This window comes from Erythranthe guttata, chromosome 2, assembly GCF_056151865.1.
Source record: "Erythranthe guttata isolate IM_541 chromosome 2, IM_541, whole genome shotgun sequence".
NCBI lineage: Eukaryota > Viridiplantae > Streptophyta > Magnoliopsida > Lamiales > Phrymaceae > Erythranthe > Erythranthe guttata.
Window position 1 is genome coordinate 10,993,600 of NC_142534.1, and position 20,899 is coordinate 11,014,498.

Sequence of the window (20,899 nt, forward strand, 5' to 3'; positions counted from 1 at the left end):
AAATTCTCTCAACCTCCAAAATCTAAGGCTTTCCAAATTGTCTTTTTTTTTTTTTTGTTTCCGATAGTATCAGTTAGAACACAACAATTTATCAATATGGCCGACAACAATCCCGACATTGAGGTAAGAAAAAACAAGTCTAGGCTGACAACTTATTTCGTTTTTGTGTCATTTCGCGTAGAATCGCACGAAATGAGACATTGCAAATTAAGATTTCTCCAAAATATAAGTTTCTTTTAAAATTAATAGTTGAGTTTTGGATTTGATGGAAGTGTTATGTGGGTGATGACTAGTGCACAAGTTGAAATGTGACTTTTTTTTTTTTGGTAAATCACATAACACACCCATGATATAAGACTAAATAACTTACAAATTCACATGGTATTGGCAATTCAAATATGAGGGTCACTAAAACAAATCCCAATTTTTTCTTAGTTCAATACTACCAAGTTTAAAGCCACAATTGAGTACATATTTATAATTTTTTTCTTACTTTAATACCAAAAAGAAATTAAAAGTACAAAAATACCCTTTCTTACAAAATATCAATTATATCAAAAAGATTTTGAAATTACTTATTTTGGTCACACATTTACACACTTACGAAGACATGAGTAATAAAATCTTGAAAAAATCATGAAATATTACTTTTGAATTCCCAAATATACCCCGAGGAGATAAGTATAAGCTGGTTTATCCGTGGTTTACCTTCTTTAATTTCTAATAATTATAAGGTGGTCAATAATATTAATCAACCGATCTATATTGCAACCGACAAAGTTGGTTGCCAACCATTCCCGACGCACAATTATCGTCCCGATAGTGGCTGTCTATTATCTTCCAAAGTCGGTTGATCGGGTCGGATATGTAACAGCCTGACAATTACCCGACCCAACCCAACCCATGCCCAGCCTAGAACTATATATGAGATATGTATTACTAATATATTTAATATCATTTATAGTGTATCGAATTATAATTAAATGTAGTTTGCCCATCAAAATAAAAAAATTGGGCTTACTCAAAACAGAATGAGTAAATGAGACTTAACTGGGTTTAATTAACATAACATAACAAAAATTTCAAAGAGCAAGAAATTTGAACCTAAAACACTCGCAAAGCAAATAGCTTACACGTTCGTTCCATAAGCAAACGACGTTAATAAGCCAAAATAATATAACCATCATATCTACTATATACGTAGTAGTATAAGTGCAAGAAGGGAAGATATTTTTCATAGCAGTGGGCGACATTAATAAATTCTCGTAATTTGCAAAGTAAGTATTTACTATTTAGTCCTCACCATAATCATCAGCGTAACCGTCTTCATCTCCAGCAGCATCACCCCAGTAGTCATTATCTTCAGCTTGTGCATCATCATCTTTGATTGCATTAACATTATTATACATATACATATCTTCTTCAGGAGGCTCCTCCTCCATTTCTCCCACCTTCGTTTCCATCGCGCTAAGGTTAGCCTCGTTGAAGAAGTCCACGTATGGCTTCGAAACCTAATATTTATTTGACTACTTGATTAATTGACGAAATCATATTCTCTGTAATAATTTGATTTTTTGCAGTTGGGGGATGTTTACCTTGAATAATACATCTCTCTGCTCTGCACTTTCTACCAAGTTCTTCCAGTGCGGATCACATCTTTTCAAAGTTGATGCAGAACCGACGACCTTCATTAAAAAAAAAAAAAAGAAAAAAAAAAAGAAGGTTATAATCCGATGAATGCGGACACAGTAATTTGAAAATCTGATTTAATTAAAATAAAGCCATACCAGAACAGACGACCTTGCTCGAGTAATACCAACATTCATTCGTCTAAAATCATTAACAAACCCAATGCCTCTATCTTCACTTGCTCGAACACATGAAAATATAGCAACGTCTTTTTCGCGTCCCTGAAGATTAATTTTTTTTTTTTTTAGGTTCAACTCAATAATTCTTGTTTCAATTACAAGAAATTAAGTCGAATAAAGAGAGCAGATAAATTACAATTAGAGAACCTACCTGAAATCCATCAACAGTGTTGATATCTACAACTTTATCAGAATCCACGCCAAAAGTGCTGCGGAACTTTTCTCTGAGGAGCTTGATTTGACCCCTGTACGGTGTTATAATTGCAAGGCGGGAACTTACCTTAAGCTCTGGATATCTACTCACCAATTTACTATACAAAGCTAAGACAAACTCAACCTCGTCCACGTTTACCCAAGAACCACTCCCTGGTGGTTTTGACTCATTCCCTTCATGTATATCAAAGAAGCAAAATGGCCCAAAGCAGCGGTATTTATGCCATCCGCGCAACGTTTGATTTTCAACATCAGGCCCATCTTCCAGTTCTTCATTATAAAACTCCCTTGAAGGAAAGCTCCTGATCTGTATCATCAGCAAATCAATTACGCTACAAGGACTCAGCATATTATTGTATAATGGAAATGCTATGTATATATAGCATGTATAGTTGTACACGAAAAGAAAGAAAAGAAAAAGAGAAGAGAAAACGGTAGAAAGACAGGGACCTCTGGATTCATGCGATATTGGGTCTTCAGCATCTGTACTGGATAGCCCGCCATCTGTAATCTTTTAAATAAGCTCGTCGTGTATCTATAGAACTTTCAGAAATTACTTATTCTTTTTCAAGTAGAGTTACCAGAAAAGAAAAATAAAACCGGAATAATAATGTCTGAAGATAAAGAAAAGTTGTTGGACAGGATGCCGCTCTTACCCAAATTTGGTTGCAACAGGGGAAATCACTGTGGCTGGCAACTGAACTGGATCCCCGACCTAAAACAAAAGAAGAATACAACTGATGATTACATTACTTGATGAATGAAGCGTAATGTAAGGTACAATCAATCACAAGTTGGAATTGCACTAAACTGCAAAGTTAATGAATTATGGAGACGGACCAACACAAATGCTATTGAACAATTAAAAATGAACCGTTCAACATTTAACTTTATTATGATTACCTATGATTTACATGTGTGAAATAAAATTTCATGCATTAAAAACGAAAATTAGCAACTACAAAAATTCTCAACATAAAATTATTACAGTGTTTGGTGTCAAAAGACTGAAACCTTTAGAATTAGAACTAGAATCATTTCCATGCAAATAAAAATATATTTTTTCATCATTTCACGTCAACGAGTTTAAGTATGAAGAATATTGACAATAACATACCAAAAATACTTGTTTACATCCATTAGCCAGTGGAATAAGAGTTGCGGGTTCCACCTGTTGCAAAAAATAAATTAGGCGAAGGTGCACTAAACATTCTTAAACGAGTAACTTTCTAGAAGGCAATACCAAGTGCACGCATGTTTAACATACATCAGACATATTTTTTTCAAAATTAAGATGATGATATACAAATACTTACAGCTTGAGCAGCTTCATCAATTATGACGACATCAAAACCACGATTTAATTTACTGAAGAGACCTGATCCGCTGAAGCTCAGAGTGGAAAAAACCTGGCAATACTCAGCTAATTACCAAATTTATTTTTCCATAGATAACCATCGAACGATTGTATTTATATTTATAATTTAAATAAGAGAACCACATACAATTACTGCTTCATCCAATATAGCAGCACGGATATTGTCTTTATCATTTGCTGCACCTCCTTGCTTCTGCTTGTCGCCAGCTTGAGAGTCCACGCTCGCAAGTTTTTGCGCTACCTGCAAAAAAATTGTCGACTTTTGAATATCTAAAAATCATTTAAATAACGTGACAATTAGGCTCTTTCAAATATTAATGACATGTACCAAGTAATCCATGGAAACTGCCTGGACTGAGTGGTGTGCTTTAAGACCTATTCGTACAATTTTGGGGTTGTACGCATGGTCATTTTCATCACGAATGCCTGTTACGTAACCATAAAAGCATCAGTGTTAGCAACCAAAAAATTTTTTTTTTTTGCCCTTAACCATGAATTACTTTTCTTCTCTACTATATTCATAAGTAAACTTTGTCCAGGCAACTATGTTTAATTGAACTTCTGAAAAGCAGAAAGTTAACTGATACATCGAAACTTAAAATAACATATCATATGATTCTACTTATTTATCGAATAAATATTTCTTGGCCGTCAAGTACAATGCTTACGTTAACCATGATTGGAACATTACTCAAGGAGCATAACCAGCCCAAGACCTCAGATACTGCCAAAAACCTTAGTTCGTTTCAAAATAAGAGCACACTATAGCTGTTTTGCTGTTAAAAAACGGTACTTTGAATATTGAACCTTTCCACTCTCTGTATAATTGGAGTGAGATATAAGAGGAAGGACTAATAGTCCAGGTTCGTATCAAGTATGCTTAATACTAGTGAAAAAGGAAAAGAAGAAACAAAGTCCTTGCATTCTTTGTGCAGAACTGTTATATTTCATTAAAGAAATAAAACATATTTGTATTACTTGATTAAATTCTTTAATACGATAGGAGTCAATTGACGTGATTACTGAACTCAATCAAGATCAAAGGTTTAAATATAAAAATTGAGAGTAGCAAAATCAATAAAATGACCCATCGTGAAAAATTAGACAAACTAACCAGTATGTAGGAGACGCAAGACAATCTCATCAAGCGCGGAGTTTGATGGAGCACATACTAGAACACGAACACGATACTTTCGGCTGGAATTGACCATTTCCGGTTTCTAAATGAAGTTCAAAAAATTTTGAGGACATGGACTTGCAGATAATTTCAGAATTAATTATGTCTAAAAGTTTTACTCTTACCATCTCGTTCCCAGATGTGGGGAAGAAACCATCATCGCCATTTACAGGCATGATCATATCTCTAGGATTAAGGCCAACTAGCCACGGACATGCTTTTTCCCAGTGATTGTATCTGTGTGATTTAAAAAATACATCCAAGTGAACTGTTAACCTTAAAACTCTAGACTAAAGTAAAATTTTAATATGGTTTTATTTAAGTTTCAATATTTGCTATTCTGCAGCTAAAAGCTATAGAATAAAGTAAAATTTTAATATGGTTTTAAAAACTCCATATTAACTTCCCAAGTCAACAAATCCTGAAAACTTGCCAAAGAAGAACTAAAATAAACTAAAAAACAGAGAGGATTATACAAATATAAACACAAACACTAGTACGGAAAGCTTGCAGCACATAAATGAAATACCAGCACCAACATACTTTTCTTGAATAGGCAATTCTGGCCCACGTTTCACTCCGACTAATGCTCCCCTAAATAGAAAACACATATCAAGTTAAACATACAAATAGTGGATATTATATCTGGCAGTTGCTGTCTAGACTGTCTCAGCAAAATAAGCAACTGAGAGAAAAAAAAAAGATGCAAAGATACTTACTTGTTGGAATGTACCCTGGCTGGCGTAGCATGCAAGATGGCACTGAGAATCCCAAGGATTGTTTGTGTTTTACCTGTCCCTGGGGGGCCCTAAGAGCAAGTATGCTGTTAATTTTGACGAATTTCAAGCTATTTTTGCATCATTTGTTTGGAAAGTTCAAGCACGGTACAAAAACAAATAGAGCCAGCATAGATCGTGGTTCTTTCAAGATATAGGTTATAAATTGATGTGGTGATGGCATTTTTATTTTTGTCTGAAATTCAAATTAAGAAAAGATTGCTCTCACATTTAACAGCATAAAGGTACAAAGTCAAACCTGTATCAAAACAAAGGGCTTGCGTGAAAGACCTGCCTGCAGCAAATTTGGAGTTCCTATTAGTAATCAAAATTAAAAGATAACTAGGAACAATTGCGCTAAGCAATTTTATTAAGAAACAATCAAACAATATATTTATTATACTGCTGCAAAACATCGAAAGATGAAAAGATTCATTAGGGTCCAGAACATTGAGGGTATAGTTTTCTTAAGAACTCACATTTATAGCCTCCTGCTGCGATTCATTATGATTGCTTTTAATAAATTCTGTTAGAGGCTTAGATATTTTCCAGGTACGATCCTCAGTAGTACTTTCAATCTCCGCTGCTGCTAATATCAAATCCTTGAATGGGAGAGAGGTAATGGACCGCAAAGCAACATACTCACGAACTATAGTTGATAAACTGCAAATCTGGACCAACAACACATGATGAAAGAAGTAGACACAACTAGGAATTAGTTGGCATATAGATGTAAACAATAAACTATTTTTGTATAAAACCAAATGCAATAACTAGAGATCACCACCAGAAGAAATAGGAGAAATCTCATTGTCTTAATTGAATATAAGGCATTTCTACAAACCACGTGTGCAGGAAAAGAAGATAAAAATCGGAAAAAAAAAAGAAAAAAAGAATCAACAAATACAATTTCTTTAATAGAACTTTACCTTCCGCACGTGGAAAGGCTTACTCCCTTCTTTTTGACTAACAATAGGAAGCATCCTTAGTAGCCTCGGGCAGGTATTTACAACATCTGTATTAAATCCTTTTACTTCTCCACTCAAATATAATCGAAGTGTTATCCGATCACGTTGACGTTGCTCAACTAACGCAAAGGCATACGTAGTTGGTAAACCTTTGTCCTCACCATCATCATCAAACTGTGAATCAGTGACAAATGAACAAAAAAAAATCAGATCAATAAAATGCCAGTCGGATGTTAATAATACAAACAGTTATCGTAAGTTCATCGACAAAATACCTTGGTATTAGAGAGCAACAAAAGATCATTCTGAGATACTGACTCTAAATCAGTTATCACCGTAGGTAAATGAAATCCATCCACTTCATTGCACTCTTGTACCATTCCATACTGCCACTCGCTTTGAGTTTCTGTACGTTCAAAACCACATGTTACATGCATATATGTACATTCAGTTATGAAACTACTGGAAAACAAAACACCCCGAAAACAACGAATTGTCTATACCAGTCACAAATAATTTGTTAAACCTATTTAAATTAATATTGTCGGGACTAACAAAATTCTATTAATTGAGTGAAATATTAAATTATTGAACTAATAGTTTATTACGTTTTAACCGAGTTGGGATCGGAAGAAAGTATTATTAAGCGAGGTAATTAGTTTATCGAGGTTCTACTGTAAACCCCAATTTAATATAACATAGAGACAAAGGAAGAAAAAGTAAGGACAAATAAAGAACACAACCTTCTTCGTCTTCTTCGTTTTTTTCTTTAGAAATCTGAGCTTTAACTTCTTCAAAAAGCAACGGCTCAAACGTATCGAAATAGTCATCGACATCTTTATACGTGCTCTTCACTTCCTTCAATTCCACAGCACTTGCTCTTTTTTTACCCTAATTTTTATGATCCTAAACAATTAGCCCCAAAATAAAAATAAAAAATACAAAATTTGTGTACGTACGTACATATTCTGCCCAAAACGTAGTATAAACACATACGAAATCGGTGAATTAAACTAAACGAAAACGTGAAATTCAATGCGCATTGTTGTGTATGATTGAGGGAGGGTTTATACACAGTAAAAAAAATGAAAAATTGAAGAGAAAAATGAAAAAAATACCAAGGATTGTTTAAGGATGCGGAGGTAATCCCAACTGAGGACAATCTTGTAGAAGCGATGAGCGGGTGACTCTTCTTCGAGCGTGTTCTTCTCTACCGCCATCTCCGAATTACGGTTTTTGTTTTTTTGATGTTTATGCACACGGCAGCAGGGTTTAAGCTTTTCAAAGGCACTGAGATATGGGCCAAAATATATAAAGCAAAATATTATTTTTATTTTATTTTTCATTTCCCATTTTTTTTTTTTTTTTTTTTTTTTTACTTTCATATAGTAAATTAGATTTGCAAATCCGCTAGCAAAATCATAATTCCGTCCGATAATCTTTATTTTTCTTTTTTTAATTATCTCTTCGGAAATATCTCTTTTTTACACACACTGATGTGATTTTTTTTAATTATCGAAAGATTAATGGAAAAATCTCTCTAACTTAAACACACACCGATATGGATTTTTTTTTTATTGTTTTGCCCTGCCTGATTTAATATTTTCTTATGTTATTTTGGTAATTTAAATTACACAATTAATTATTTTAATATTGTGTAATATATTTGATTTATACAATTTAATTATCATATATTTATTGTTTTTTTTTTGCTTTTTGCAATGCTATCATGTGCATCGCACGCGAAGAAGTACTGGTGACTCTTAATGAAAATTAATATCACGTAAATATAAAAAAATATCAGTTTTCTTTCTTTAAGACTATAACACACTCTCACTACCAACTCCCTCTTCTTCACAAACCCTCCCAAAACTTCCAAATTCAAAGAAATTAAAACCTCACAAAACTTACAAATTAGAGTCACAATACAACCCGTAGCCTTTTTTTTTTTTTTTTTTTGAGTTTGTAAGTAGATTTTCATGTTTTTTTTCTTCTTAAAACCCATAGCCTATTTTCGACATTTATAGGTCGATTTTGTCAATTTTCGACATATACATGTCGAATTTTGGATACCTGCAAAAAAAATTTCGAAAAATTATTACTGCTCTAAAAAAAATAAACAGTGAATTTTGACATATACATGTCGAATTTTTGAGAAATTTTGACATGTATATATGTCGAGAAACTACTGTTGCAAAAAAAAAATGAGAAATTCGACATGCATGTATATGTCGAAATTCACCGCTATTTTTTTAATTTTTTTCGACAAGTGGATGTCGAAAAAACATAATTCAATATTTGACATGTAAGTGTCGAAAAATTGGGACGGGATTTCAAAAAAAAAATCTTGAAAAGAAGGAGGATGAGGAGAAGGACAATGAGGGGTTTTGGGAAGAAGAATGAGAGGAGTGTGAAGATTTTGTGTGTGGTGTTAAACATTACAAAGAAAAATTACATTTTTAATATTTGTGAGGTATTGATTTTCATTATGGGTATTAATGTTATTAAATATTTATTATCTATTTGTATTTTGGTGGTATTGAAATGAGAAAGAAACGATATTTGTTTAGCCGCCTCCACCAATAAATTGTTTTAAACTTAGAGCATGTTTGGCTAAGTTTATTTTAAACAACTGATAAACTTTTATGTCCCATAAATTATTTTAAGAGCTAATAAGTTCTTCTTATTTTTATAATTAATTTTAAAGTGTTTCGATAATAAATTTATAGTTTATTTATACTGTTATAAACTTTTGAATAGGAAAATGTGGGATGGATGAATTTTTTTTTTTACTTTTTTAATTTTTAAGATCTTATTTTCTAAAAATTACGCAACAATCTGGAAGTTCCTTTAACCTTTTAAATATCTTATAAACTATTTTTAACAGCTTACAAGTTTAACCAAACATAAATGATGACTTATTGTTGAGTTAATTACACTTTGCACACCTAAATTATCATTCATACTAGATATATACCCTGCAATTAGGACTGGCAATTGTGTCGGGCCTACCTAAAGCCCATTGCGATATGATCTGGACAAGCTCAAAGATGAAGTATTTGAAGAAACGAAAACGTACGAGTTTAAAAAAGTTATTCGAGTTGGAATTGAAGAAGAAATATTTGAATCAAATATCTGAGATTTCATGGTGAACAATTTGAAGAAAAGAAAGAGGGGTATTCGTTGGACAAGTCGAATTCTATGCATCCGAGATTCTCACCTATCTCTGACAGTTCTATCATTCGTGATATAACTCTCTCATATGAAGTCCATTTAAGCTGATTCAAAATGATTCGAAAAGGCTAGTTGAAAGATCTACAACTTTCATATTTTGGCCAAAGAGATATTTGAAGTGGAAAAGTGTCGAAATCAAGCTTGAAGTTCTTGGACGTGCACAACCAAATGTCTACGCAAGTTTAGAAGGATGATCGAGAAGTCGACTTGATGTTCTCGTTATTTAGTTAGGTTAAATACACTTTGCAGCTATATAGTATAGACTATATAACGTTAACCCCCTTAAAGTATCATTTGTAACACGTACCCCTCAACATCATTTTTTTTATATTTTAAAATGGAAAACATAATAAATAACAATAAATAATTATTAGATCATATAACACTGAAAAGTAACTAAAATTAAATTATTGAAAAATAATTAAAAAGTAATATATATTGTATAATATTAATGAAAATTTATTTTAAGAAATTAATGAACTAAAACAAATTTAAATGCTTAAGATTACTATTAGCTGTGTATTAATTTCTTAAAATTTATTGATATGAATATATTCGATTAATTGGTCCAACAACAGTTAGATGTTATTTATTAAATATTTAGCCAACGCAAGATAATCTTTTTAGATTTTAAAATATTATATGTTTGAACAGATATTTTTAGTTGTATAGTTTAATTATTCTTGTAGTTATTTCTTTCAATAAAAGAGAAAATTTTAATGTATTAGAATTTAAAATACAAATTAAATTGTGTTTGAGGGGGTAAGTGTTACAAATAATACTTGAAGGATGGTAAGTGTTACAAGGGGGTATACTCTAAGGATGTAAACTATATTTAACCCTATTATGGTTTTATTATTGTATAGTTCTTTATGGTTAGAATTTGCTTATTTATTAGTATACTTATTATAGTTTAGGTAGGAGGATTTGCTTATTTATTAGTCTACTTATATAGTTTAGCTAGGAGTCATTTTCCTTGTGAAAAATGTGTCTTTTTAGATCTTATAAATAGGTTATCAATTTGGCCTTTTATGATGAACGAATTTTAATGATATTTTGAGTATTTAGGTGTAATTAATTCTCCTTCGCTTTTCTACAGCAAACTTCGGGATCTTACAAGTTGATTCTTGTAATTTTCTTAGCGAGGTTAATATTTCACCTTGGTAATAATGTTTTCTAGTTCTTTATAGCAATGGGGTCATTATTCCTTACTTCCGCCAATTTGAATCCTTGTTTTGGATGTTACGTGTTTTTGCTTCCGCGTAAGATACTGGATCTTGTAACAAGTACGTTCTACGGTGTTCGTATCACAATGACTCGGGCCATTTATTTGATCCCAGCTTAATTACAATGAATTGTGCCTAGTTTGAATTGTTCTATCAAATTCGAAAAGTTTAAGAAATGAGTTTGATCTAAATAAAGGTCAACCCCGAAAATCCTGTCACATAAACAACTTAAATATTTATTAAACTTATTATTTGACATATATTTATTTTATACAACTAACACGAGTCAACAAAAGTACTTTGATGATAAATGAAAATTGGGAATTCCATTCATCCATTGAAATTATTTCAATTTTATATTAAAAGTAATTTAACGAATCCAATTTTCTGATAACAAATATTTATCTTTTTCATTAGTTTGAAGCATTGAATGTAACAGCCCGCATTTTCATACGCATTTATATATGATAATATTGAACATATGGTAACTACGAATATACGTGCATTTCATGAATCGAGTAGCAATTTATACGTTATCTATGTGTTTATGTGATTTAGATACATTATAGTATTTTTAGAAGTAGACATTATTATTAATTGAGTAGTTGATTCTAATTATGTGATGTAATGAATTATGCGCTTATAGTTAATTAATCTAATATATGATTAGCAATTATCTGATTAAGTGCTTCATAAGTGTTTATAATATTGATGATTACTAGATGTTATAATGTGGTTGCTTGCTCAAATGTTTATAATGATTATTATTATATGATTAAATGAATTATGTGCTTTAGTCCATGGATTTTAATGATGTGCTTTAATTGATAATTAATCTAGGTTTGAGATGATGTGAAATTAGTAGTTTAATTGGTATCCTATTTAATCTATATGAATTATATGTTTTAGTGTGTGTATTGGCCGTGTGAGGGAAAATGAATTACTCCCTAGTTTATTAATTACAAAAGACTCCCCTCTTCTCCTCTATATTGCTAAGAAGCCCCAAGGTATGTTCTCCCCAAATTGCTAATAAAACCCCAATATCTTTTATATTGCAAGTAAGGGCCTCATCTCCCCTATAAATAAACCCCTCCTCTTCACATTTTCTACACACCAAAACATCAGCCAAAAGGCCCTCTCTCTCCCTCTCCTCTCCCTCTCCATCGAGCAAAAACAGCCCCAAGAAGAATTCTCTTCTTGCACTTCAAGAAGCTCCCATCAAGCCCCTTTCTATCTCCTTCCTCTCTTCAATTCCTCTCCAAGAGAAACCCCCTCTTCTTCAATTCTGCTAAAAATCTTCAAGAAACAGCCCCTTAACATCCATCAAACTCAGCCCCAAAGCCATCCAAGAACATCCAAGCCAAACCCGCCGAAAATCCACCGAGCCTTTGGTTTTCTTACTCCTCCATCTTCGATTTCTTGCTCTTGGGTAAGGACCTTGGTCTTTACTGAAATAATAACTTAATTAACATAAATTATATGGGTTTTAATGAATTATATGTTGTGGTTTAATTTTGGGCTTTAGAAGATAAATTCTTGATGAACACTACTTGAATTTCAGTTTCGTAGCTTCTGGTTGTATTGCATGTCTCATCGGGTAATCCCTAAGATAAAATTACGAAATTTTATGGTAGTCTAGATCTTTCGGTTAGCTTCATGTGGATATAAATTATGAATAAATTGGATTAGTATTGAGTGAGTTATGCATCGTTTTCTGAATCTGCACAGTTTCGGAGTCATCCACGAATTATGTGTTAAATAGCTTTTTATACTACTCTTATTGAAGTGATTTCACTCGAATATGATGATGTACTTATGAAACTAATATTCTACGAAATTTGGTAATTTTTGGATTAAGTGATGAATTATTTGGTATTTTTAAAGTTAGTGGATCTGTTCTGAATTTCTGCTCATGTTACTGCACTAAATTGATTATATCTCTTACATAGATGAGTTTCTTCATAAACTGTTTTAACCCTATAAACTAGACTTAGATATGAACATGTGTTCCAAATTTCATCAGGTTTGGATCTACGGATTAGGAGATATGAATTTCTGAAGTTATAGTGCCTAAACTGCCAGATATGTTTTGATCAAAGATGTAGATATAGATTACTAATGAATTTTCAGGTTTTCAGTCTCGGAGTTTACTGCATGTTTCACAGATGCCCTGTTTTCCTAAAATCACGAAATTTCATGGGTAACTAGATCTTTCTGTTCTCTTTAATTTGATATATTTTAATCATCAATCGGATTTCAGATGATTAAGATATGAACTATTTACTAAACCTGCACAGCCTTTGAGTCAGCTGAGTATTTGCTTCTAAAATCGATGTTTTCTTACTTTGATTTCCTTCATTCCACTTGGAATATATTTATAACTTATAAAACCAGTTTTCGACAAAGGTGTGCAGTGTTTTAACAAAAGGGTTATTTATTGAGTACTTTTAAAGTGGTTGGTTCTGTTTCTGAAAGTGTGACCATACTACTGTACTATTTTACTTATTTCTCTTAGGCTATTTGTTTTCTTGGAAAACTGTTTTAAAGGAGTCTTTTGCACTGATATAGGAGTATTGTGTTAAAGTTTCAGAATTTTTGAAGTTATGGTCTAAGAGAAATGTATTTTTCAAAGTTAAGATGTCAAAACTGCCCGATTTTCCTAAAAACGAATTTATTTGAATTAAAGGGGTCCTTTGTGAGCATGATTTAAACTCTTGAGACATGATTTAATATGGTAATGAATATAGATTATGATGTTACATCTAGAGAACCATTATTAGAGTACTTACAAGTAAGATACAAAGACTAGTATGTTTTTAGAACTATAAGTTGTTCTTGAAACTTTCTATGTCCTAGTACTTCTACTAGATTTGATTTTCTATAGTCCTTGAAATAGGTATTATGTGAATTATTGAAATTCATGATGATTATCTGAATAATGTGTTTTACTCTTGTGAGGTATAAGTATGTATATATATAAGTATATGTATATGTATATCGATAGTTTAGATCTATGATGTTATAGGCGTACTCCCCTCGGGTTGAGGAAACTTGTAACCCATAGTAATAAATTAGAGTATATACGTATATGTATAAGTATATAAATACGGATAAGTGCCTACGTGTATATACGTGTAAAAGTATATGTGTCTTTATTACTAATGTTTAATCTATATGTGCTTACTATATCCTCGGAAATTACTTCCGAATTATGTGATTTAAATCCTTCGAATTACGTGAATGATATAATTGGAATTATTATCGTGTTGCTATTAAGATCTTTGACTTGCGTGCATTCATCGAGTCATTAATTGGTATTGCATGGTCTACTAAAGAAAAGTCAAAGTTGTAACGTTGCTACGGTTGAATAGACACGGGATACGGGGGGCCGGTATCCCAACAACAGTTACTATAGAATAACAGGGTGGTTAGCTCCCACCGAATGACCGGGCTCAGCATATAAACGTCTATTGCCGGTGCTTACGTTAGGGATCCCAACAAGTGCATACTTGCATACGAAATAATATAGCATAATTTAATTATGACGTAAAACAACATAGACAGAAAAGAACATAGACAAATACTTTAGGACTCCCATAGGTCGTGAGAGATACGATGAGAGAGGCGTGAGTTCGTCAGACTAAGACTAATGTCCTTACTGAGCCAGTGTTTGGGCTCATGCTTTTATGCAAATTATCTTTTCAGGTTCTCCAAGCTATGTAGGAGGCCGGCGGAGAGGAGTTCGAGGAATCACGAGCCTTGGTGCCTAGATTATTTTACTCGTATTTTCTACGCAACGTTTTATCGAAAAACTAATCACATAGTATAATATTATTTTGTACTTTGATTGGAACCCAGTCTATTAAACGGGGGTATCTTAAATAAAGTTTATTTCCTTCCGCTGTCTCACGAATGTTTTCTAAACCCCGATAATGTTTTATGTGGATTATTCCGCCACCTCGAGATTATTTTCAAAATCCCGTTCATGTTATGGTACACTCTCTATGAAAAACCTTATTTTCCGATTGTGGGTTAGATTTGAAGTAAAGGGACATGATTCTTAAATTTTAAAGTGGTTTTTCTCAAAGTTTAAATTTGTTCCAAAAGTTTTTAATAAAGTCCGTGTTTTCTAAAATTTCTTTTAAATCATTGAGGGTGCTACATTGAAGATTTTTTTTTTTAATTTGCAAGTAATTAGAAAATCAAAAGTTCTCTAATTATCATGTCAACTAGGTGTGTAAACGTTGAAAGTTTGTTGATGGGAACGTCAAAACCCATACCTCATACAATTTGATTAGGGATGAAAACGAGATGATTTCGCAATTTGATAAGCTCGAGAAGATCGAGTTTTAAGTTTCTGAGCTCGAGTCGATTTTTTCGTGCTCAATTTACTCATTTTTTTCTCCTTTTCTCATATTAATATTATTATTTATTACTAGTACGTTGTCCCGTCCGCTGCACGGCCGGGTATTAAAAAAAAAAGAGCAAAATAAATACCTATAAATAAATAATAATAAACAATATAATATAACAAAATCAAAATTAATAAAAGTCATGTTGAAAACAAATAAAAAAAAATTATACTATGATGCATGGCCATTCATTTTTCTTCTCAAATTTGGATCATTTTAAAAATACTTTGAGCTTAATTTGGGAGTAGCTCCATCATTTGATCCATCGTAGCTATCAACATCTCCAACCATTTTATTTATTCATTTACTTAAAGGAGCCACGTAAAAATAAAATCGTAAAGGAAAATAAAAGAAAATTAAAGTTCATGCTTCTCATGCATCAAGACCATCTATTTGGTGTAAACTTGGTTTGAACCATCATCATAACGCGAGCAATAATTTTTCAATCAATTCGCCTAAAGATAATATCAACAATATTTGTGAAACTTAAGCCATAGTGAACGAAAATAAATAATTGCATGTTTTACTTTACTTCTAATGATGGTTGTTCCAAATCAAACAATACAACTTTCCGAGACATGAATTCCTAAATAAAATTGAATTTTGTTCCGAACCCTGGTCAAGTTACTAAATGGAAATAAAAACCAAAAATATGACAGTTGTAAAGAATTTTATGTGTAATTATTAGTTTTAAGTAAATATAATGATTATCAACTATTTATTTGTAAATATTGTGCATCGCCCGGATGAAGTTACTAGTAATATAATAATACTTATTCATCGAAAACCCTAAATCCAAAAAGATGTGCCCTTATTTAAATCACATTATTTCAATCTGTCATATCCGTCTTCAATTCTCTCTCTCTCTCTCCTCCCTCTCTCCTCTCTCTTGCATACTCTAACTCCAACGACCACAACTCACACACCACGGATGATGGAAGACACAAAAACTACACTCACCAACGGCATATCAGAGGCCGTCGAGACAACTCACACAACACCGACGATGGAAGACACAAAAACTACACTCACCGCCTGCACATCAGAGGTCGTCGAGACAACTCACACACCATCGACGATCGTCGCCACAACTACGACCCTCACCACCAGCACACCACAGGCCGTCAACACAAACACGACCCTCACCACCGGCACATCACAGGCCACCAACACATCTAACACACCACCGACAATCTCACTGCTGGAGCGCTTCAAAGCTGCAGTGAGGCCGGTGTGCAACCACGCTGTAACGCTTCTTCTTTGGGCAATCGTTGGTGTTGCCGCCGGAACTATCTTCCCAATTTATATAATCGGGGAAGAATCAACGGTTCAAAGAAACATAAGCTCGTGCATGGCTGGTTTCATAGTCATTGCTTTCTTTTTCATCGGCGAGCAATTCTAAAACACTGCAAATACCTACGTCAACTTCCAGTTTGGTATGTTAAGCTCAACGGCAATCATTTTTTTACTTTTGTTATATTTCACATATATTTATTGTATATAACTAACACGAGTCAGACAAAACTACTTTGATGATAAATGAAAATTGTGACTTCCATTCATCTATTAAAATTATTTCAAGTTTATATTAAAAGTAATTTAACGAATACAATTTTTGAATAACAAATATTAATCTTTTTCATTATTTTGAAGTATTAATTTTTTTTTTTTTTGCAAGTGATTAGAAAACCAAAAGTTTTCTAATTATCATGTCAACTAGGTGTGTACATGTCTAAAGTTTGTTGATGAAAACGTCAAAACCCATACCTCATACAATTTCATTAGGGATGAAAATGAGATGATTTCGCAATTTGATGAGTTCGAGCAAATCGAATTTTCAGTTTTTGAGCTCGAGTCGAATTTGTTGAGCTCGATTTACTCTTTTTTTTTTCTCTTTTTCTCATATTAATATTATTATTTATTACTAGTATGTTGTCCCGTGCGCTGCACGGCCGATTATTAAAAAAAAAAAGCAAAATAAATACCTATAAATAATAATAATAATAATAATAAACAATATAATATAAGCAAATGAAAATTAATAAAAATCATGTTGAAAACAAATAAAACAAATTATACTATCATGCATGTCCATTCATTTTTCTTCTCAAATTTTGATCATTTTAAAATACTTGGGGCTTAGTTTGGGAGTAGCTCCATCATCTGATCTATCATCTATCGTAGGTATCAACATCACCAACCATTTTTTTTATTCATTTACTTCAAGGAGCCACGTAAAAAATAAAATTCTAAAATAAAATAAAAGAAATTTGAAGTTCATGCTTCTCATTAAGATCACCTGTTCGGTGTAAACTTGGTTTGAACCATGATCATGAAACGGGCAATAATTCTTCAATCAATTCGTCTAAAGACAATATCAACAATATTTGTGAAATTTAAGCCATAGTGAACGGAAATAAATAATTGTATGTTTACTTCACTTCTAATGATGGTTGTTCCAAAGCAAACAATACAACTTTCCGAGACACGAATTCCTAAATAAAATTAAATTTTGTTCCGACCCCGGGTCAAGTTACTAATAGAAAATAAAAACCGAAAATATGGCAGTTTTTAAGAATTTTATGTGTAATTATTAGTTTTAAGTAAATATACTACTGATTATCAACTATTTATTTGTAAATACCGTGCATCGCATGGGTGAATTTACTAGTAATATAACATAACTTTACGCAATAGAAGCATGCCACTTAACCAACAAATAGACTTCGAGTGCTACTTTTACTCTATATATAGGTAAAAAGAATACAAAGAAGTAGTTATTTCTTGCAGAAAAAATACTGGTTGCAAGTTACAAAACAATACGTATGAATTACTTGGTTATTTCAGTTGAAATTTGATTTTTGTTTTTTCTTTTGGTTAAACCAATTACGCACTGGAAACTTGTATGAATAAGGAACGACAAACAAATGTTGTAGGTGGAATAGAACATTATGACACGGAAAAAGACTCGAAGTTATATACATTATGTAAAAATGATGAAAGAACACCATCTTCGAAAATAGTTTTAACTTGAAATTAATAATAAATAAATAATTTTATAAAATAATAAGTCAATTTAGAGGAATAAAAATGTAGAGTTCACTAAGGAAAAATCATACTGATTCTTTGTATTAACTTGAAAAATTAATGCCTTACTCTTACATAGTTATCAAATATAAAAATTTAAACATGACACTAGTTTTTATATGTATAAAACATATAATTAAAATAGTTTGCACAATATTTAATTTAATCAATGAAAAAGTCTAAAATAAATAAGTGATAAAGTCTAACAGACTCAAAACCCTGTATTAAAATTTAACCATGAAACAGAACCATTGATCTTTGTGTCAAGAGATTAATGACTTGAAACTAGATAAGAAATTAAATAAAAATGGGTTAATGAGGCATAACCTCCTCATTATGAAAAATATTAGAATTTACCACCCTTCATTAATTTTAATAAGTCAAACCTTCTGAATTTGTGTCATACCATAACTACCCTCATATTTTGTGTTGGAAATGACCTCCCCACAATCTTACCAAATTAATTGATGTTTTGAAGCAGTTCACACGAATCAACCTCTTCCTAACACCGTTTCTCCATCTTCTTCTCCATATCACTTCTATTTTTTTTCTTCCATCTTCTCAACAAAAAAAGTTTGCTATACTTAGCAACAACGGATGGGCAACGGCGACGATAGGCGCCTAGGTGTAGCGACGTCAAAGGGCGGTTCGACTGGAAAAACCGGAGTCAGAAAGCAAAACCACCGGTTCGCCCGGAAAAACCGGATAACCGGAAACCGGTGGAAGACCCCGATTTTTGTCTAAAATGGTGCTTTAGTCTTGGATGGTCGGATATGGGCTTTAAAGGTCGGTGAGGGCCGGATCTTGGGGTGAAGGCCGATAAACGTCGAGCAAAACCGGATCTAATCACTATGTCGCCGGAAATGGAGAGAAATGTAGGGAAGGAAAATGGAAAGGGAAGAAGGGAGAGGAAAGAGGCAGCTGTTTTCAAATGTACAGAAGAGAGAGAGAGAGAGAGAGGGAGAGAGTGGGGAAGGGGAGAAGTCAAGAGAGAGAAAAAGGACAAGTGAGGTTTAATTAAATAAGAAATATTGTATTTAGTAAATAAAATAATGTAGAATAAGGTGGATAGTAAAGTAAAAGAGTTGATTAAAATATATAAATAAATAGAGAAAATGTATATTTAGCGAATAAGTTGTGTGAAATATATAAATAAATAGAAAAATGGTAATTTTAAAGTACTAAAATTTATAAATAATGATAAAATCAAAAAATTAAAAAACCCGGGTTGAACCCGGTTGAACCGGTCCAACCGTGACCCGAACGCTTTGCCGGTTTTATGTCCGGTCCGGTTCTAATAACATTGAAAAACACGTCAAAGTGGAGGAAAAAAAAGAAAGAGAAATAAATGGGGAATATAATGTTGTATAAAAGAGAAAGAAGAGAATATAGAGAAAGAAGGAGAAAATTATGAAAAAAGAAGGGTAAAAGAGGAATAACAAAAAAACAAGGGGTCACACAATTCAGAAAATAAAAAATTGTTTTGCTTACAAATGTGGAATTATAAATTGGATCCAACCTTTATTATTTTATGTATTAAGCAGTGTTCTAAAAATCGGCCGAGGCGGTCGATTAATCGGTCTCCGAGGCGGAGGCGGTCCAAAACCTTTACGATTTTAGTGTAAATGTTTGAAAAATCGGTTTTTTGCCTGTGAGGCGGTTTTAGGCAGTTTGAGGCGGTCCGAGGCAGTCAAACCTTTATGGCGGGTCAAACTTCGGTGGCAAAAACCGGTCAAAAGTCGGTTTTCTTTTTTTGTTAATAATTCAAAATAAAAGTTGGGCTTTTAATTAAAAAAAAATTGAGTTTATGCTTTATTTTGTTTATATTAACTGTTATTGTTAAAGAACTAAGGATGTATGTCAGAAATGTTCAAGAGTAAATACAAGTTCTAAACTTTGCCTTTTTATTTATATTTTATAAGGATATTTTATCTATTATGATCTTATTTTTAAACATTTATTATGTTATTAGGATATATAAACTATGTTTTTAAATATCACTTTATATATGTTTTGGGTTTTTATGAATAATATCTAGAAATATATTATATTAAATTTTAAAAATCAATTTAGTTCCGATTTATCACCGATTAATCACCGCCGCACCGATTAATCGTGAGTCAGTCCCTGAGCGCCTCCAACCCGATTACCACTTTTTACAACCTTCGTATTAAGGGGGTTTTCCCTTATTTTCCCATAAAACAATCATTTCAAAAGTAGAAAAATAAAACATTACCATACTTAGAAGCAGAGATCACAGACTCCTTGGAACTATTAGGGCATCTCCTATGGAATGGGGAGGAGTGGGGGTGGGGTCGGGGTGAAGTGTTTAGTGAGTAGGGGGTGGGACTGAGGTAGGGGCTGGGGTGGCTGGGGGGTGAATTAAGCCCGGGCATAAGCCATGGGCTCTCACGTGCCTCTCTCCCACGTGAATTTCACGTTTTGCTGCTTTTATTTTGGTTTTTTTTTTCTTTTTCTTTTTCTTCTCTTTCCACGTTAGCATTTTTCTTTTATTTTTTTTTTTCTTTTGTTTCTTTGTATATTTTCTTTATTGTTTTAA

General features: G+C 32.5%; 1 protein-coding gene and 1 long non-coding RNA gene across 2 annotated transcripts; one reads left to right on the forward strand and one right to left on the reverse strand.

The window, feature by feature from the left end:
- Positions 1-1,040: 1,040 nt before the first annotated feature.
- Positions 1,041-7,721, reverse strand: MAA3 (P-loop containing nucleoside triphosphate hydrolases superfamily protein). Its single transcript, XM_012999675.2, has 20 exons — positions 7,499-7,721; positions 7,124-7,271; positions 6,656-6,786; positions 6,342-6,554; positions 5,892-6,083; positions 5,672-5,707; positions 5,356-5,444; positions 5,180-5,230; positions 4,762-4,873; positions 4,574-4,679; positions 3,788-3,885; positions 3,587-3,700; positions 3,398-3,490; positions 3,199-3,252; positions 2,738-2,796; positions 2,532-2,616; positions 2,020-2,388; positions 1,788-1,910; positions 1,596-1,685; positions 1,041-1,511 (listed from the first exon to the last, which is right to left on the reverse strand). The coding sequence occupies exons 1-20, from the start codon at positions 7,598-7,600 to the stop codon at positions 1,293-1,295; spliced, it is 2,484 nt and encodes an 827-aa protein (XP_012855129.1). The 5' UTR covers positions 7,601-7,721; the 3' UTR covers positions 1,041-1,292.
- Positions 7,722-11,822: 4,101 nt separating this feature from the next.
- LOC105974543 (uncharacterized) lies at positions 11,823-14,749 on the forward strand. Its single transcript, XR_001174335.2, has 2 exons — positions 11,823-12,269; positions 14,546-14,749. It is a non-coding gene; the product is annotated as an uncharacterized LOC105974543 (long non-coding RNA).
- The last annotated feature ends 6,150 nt before the right edge of the window (positions 14,750-20,899 follow it).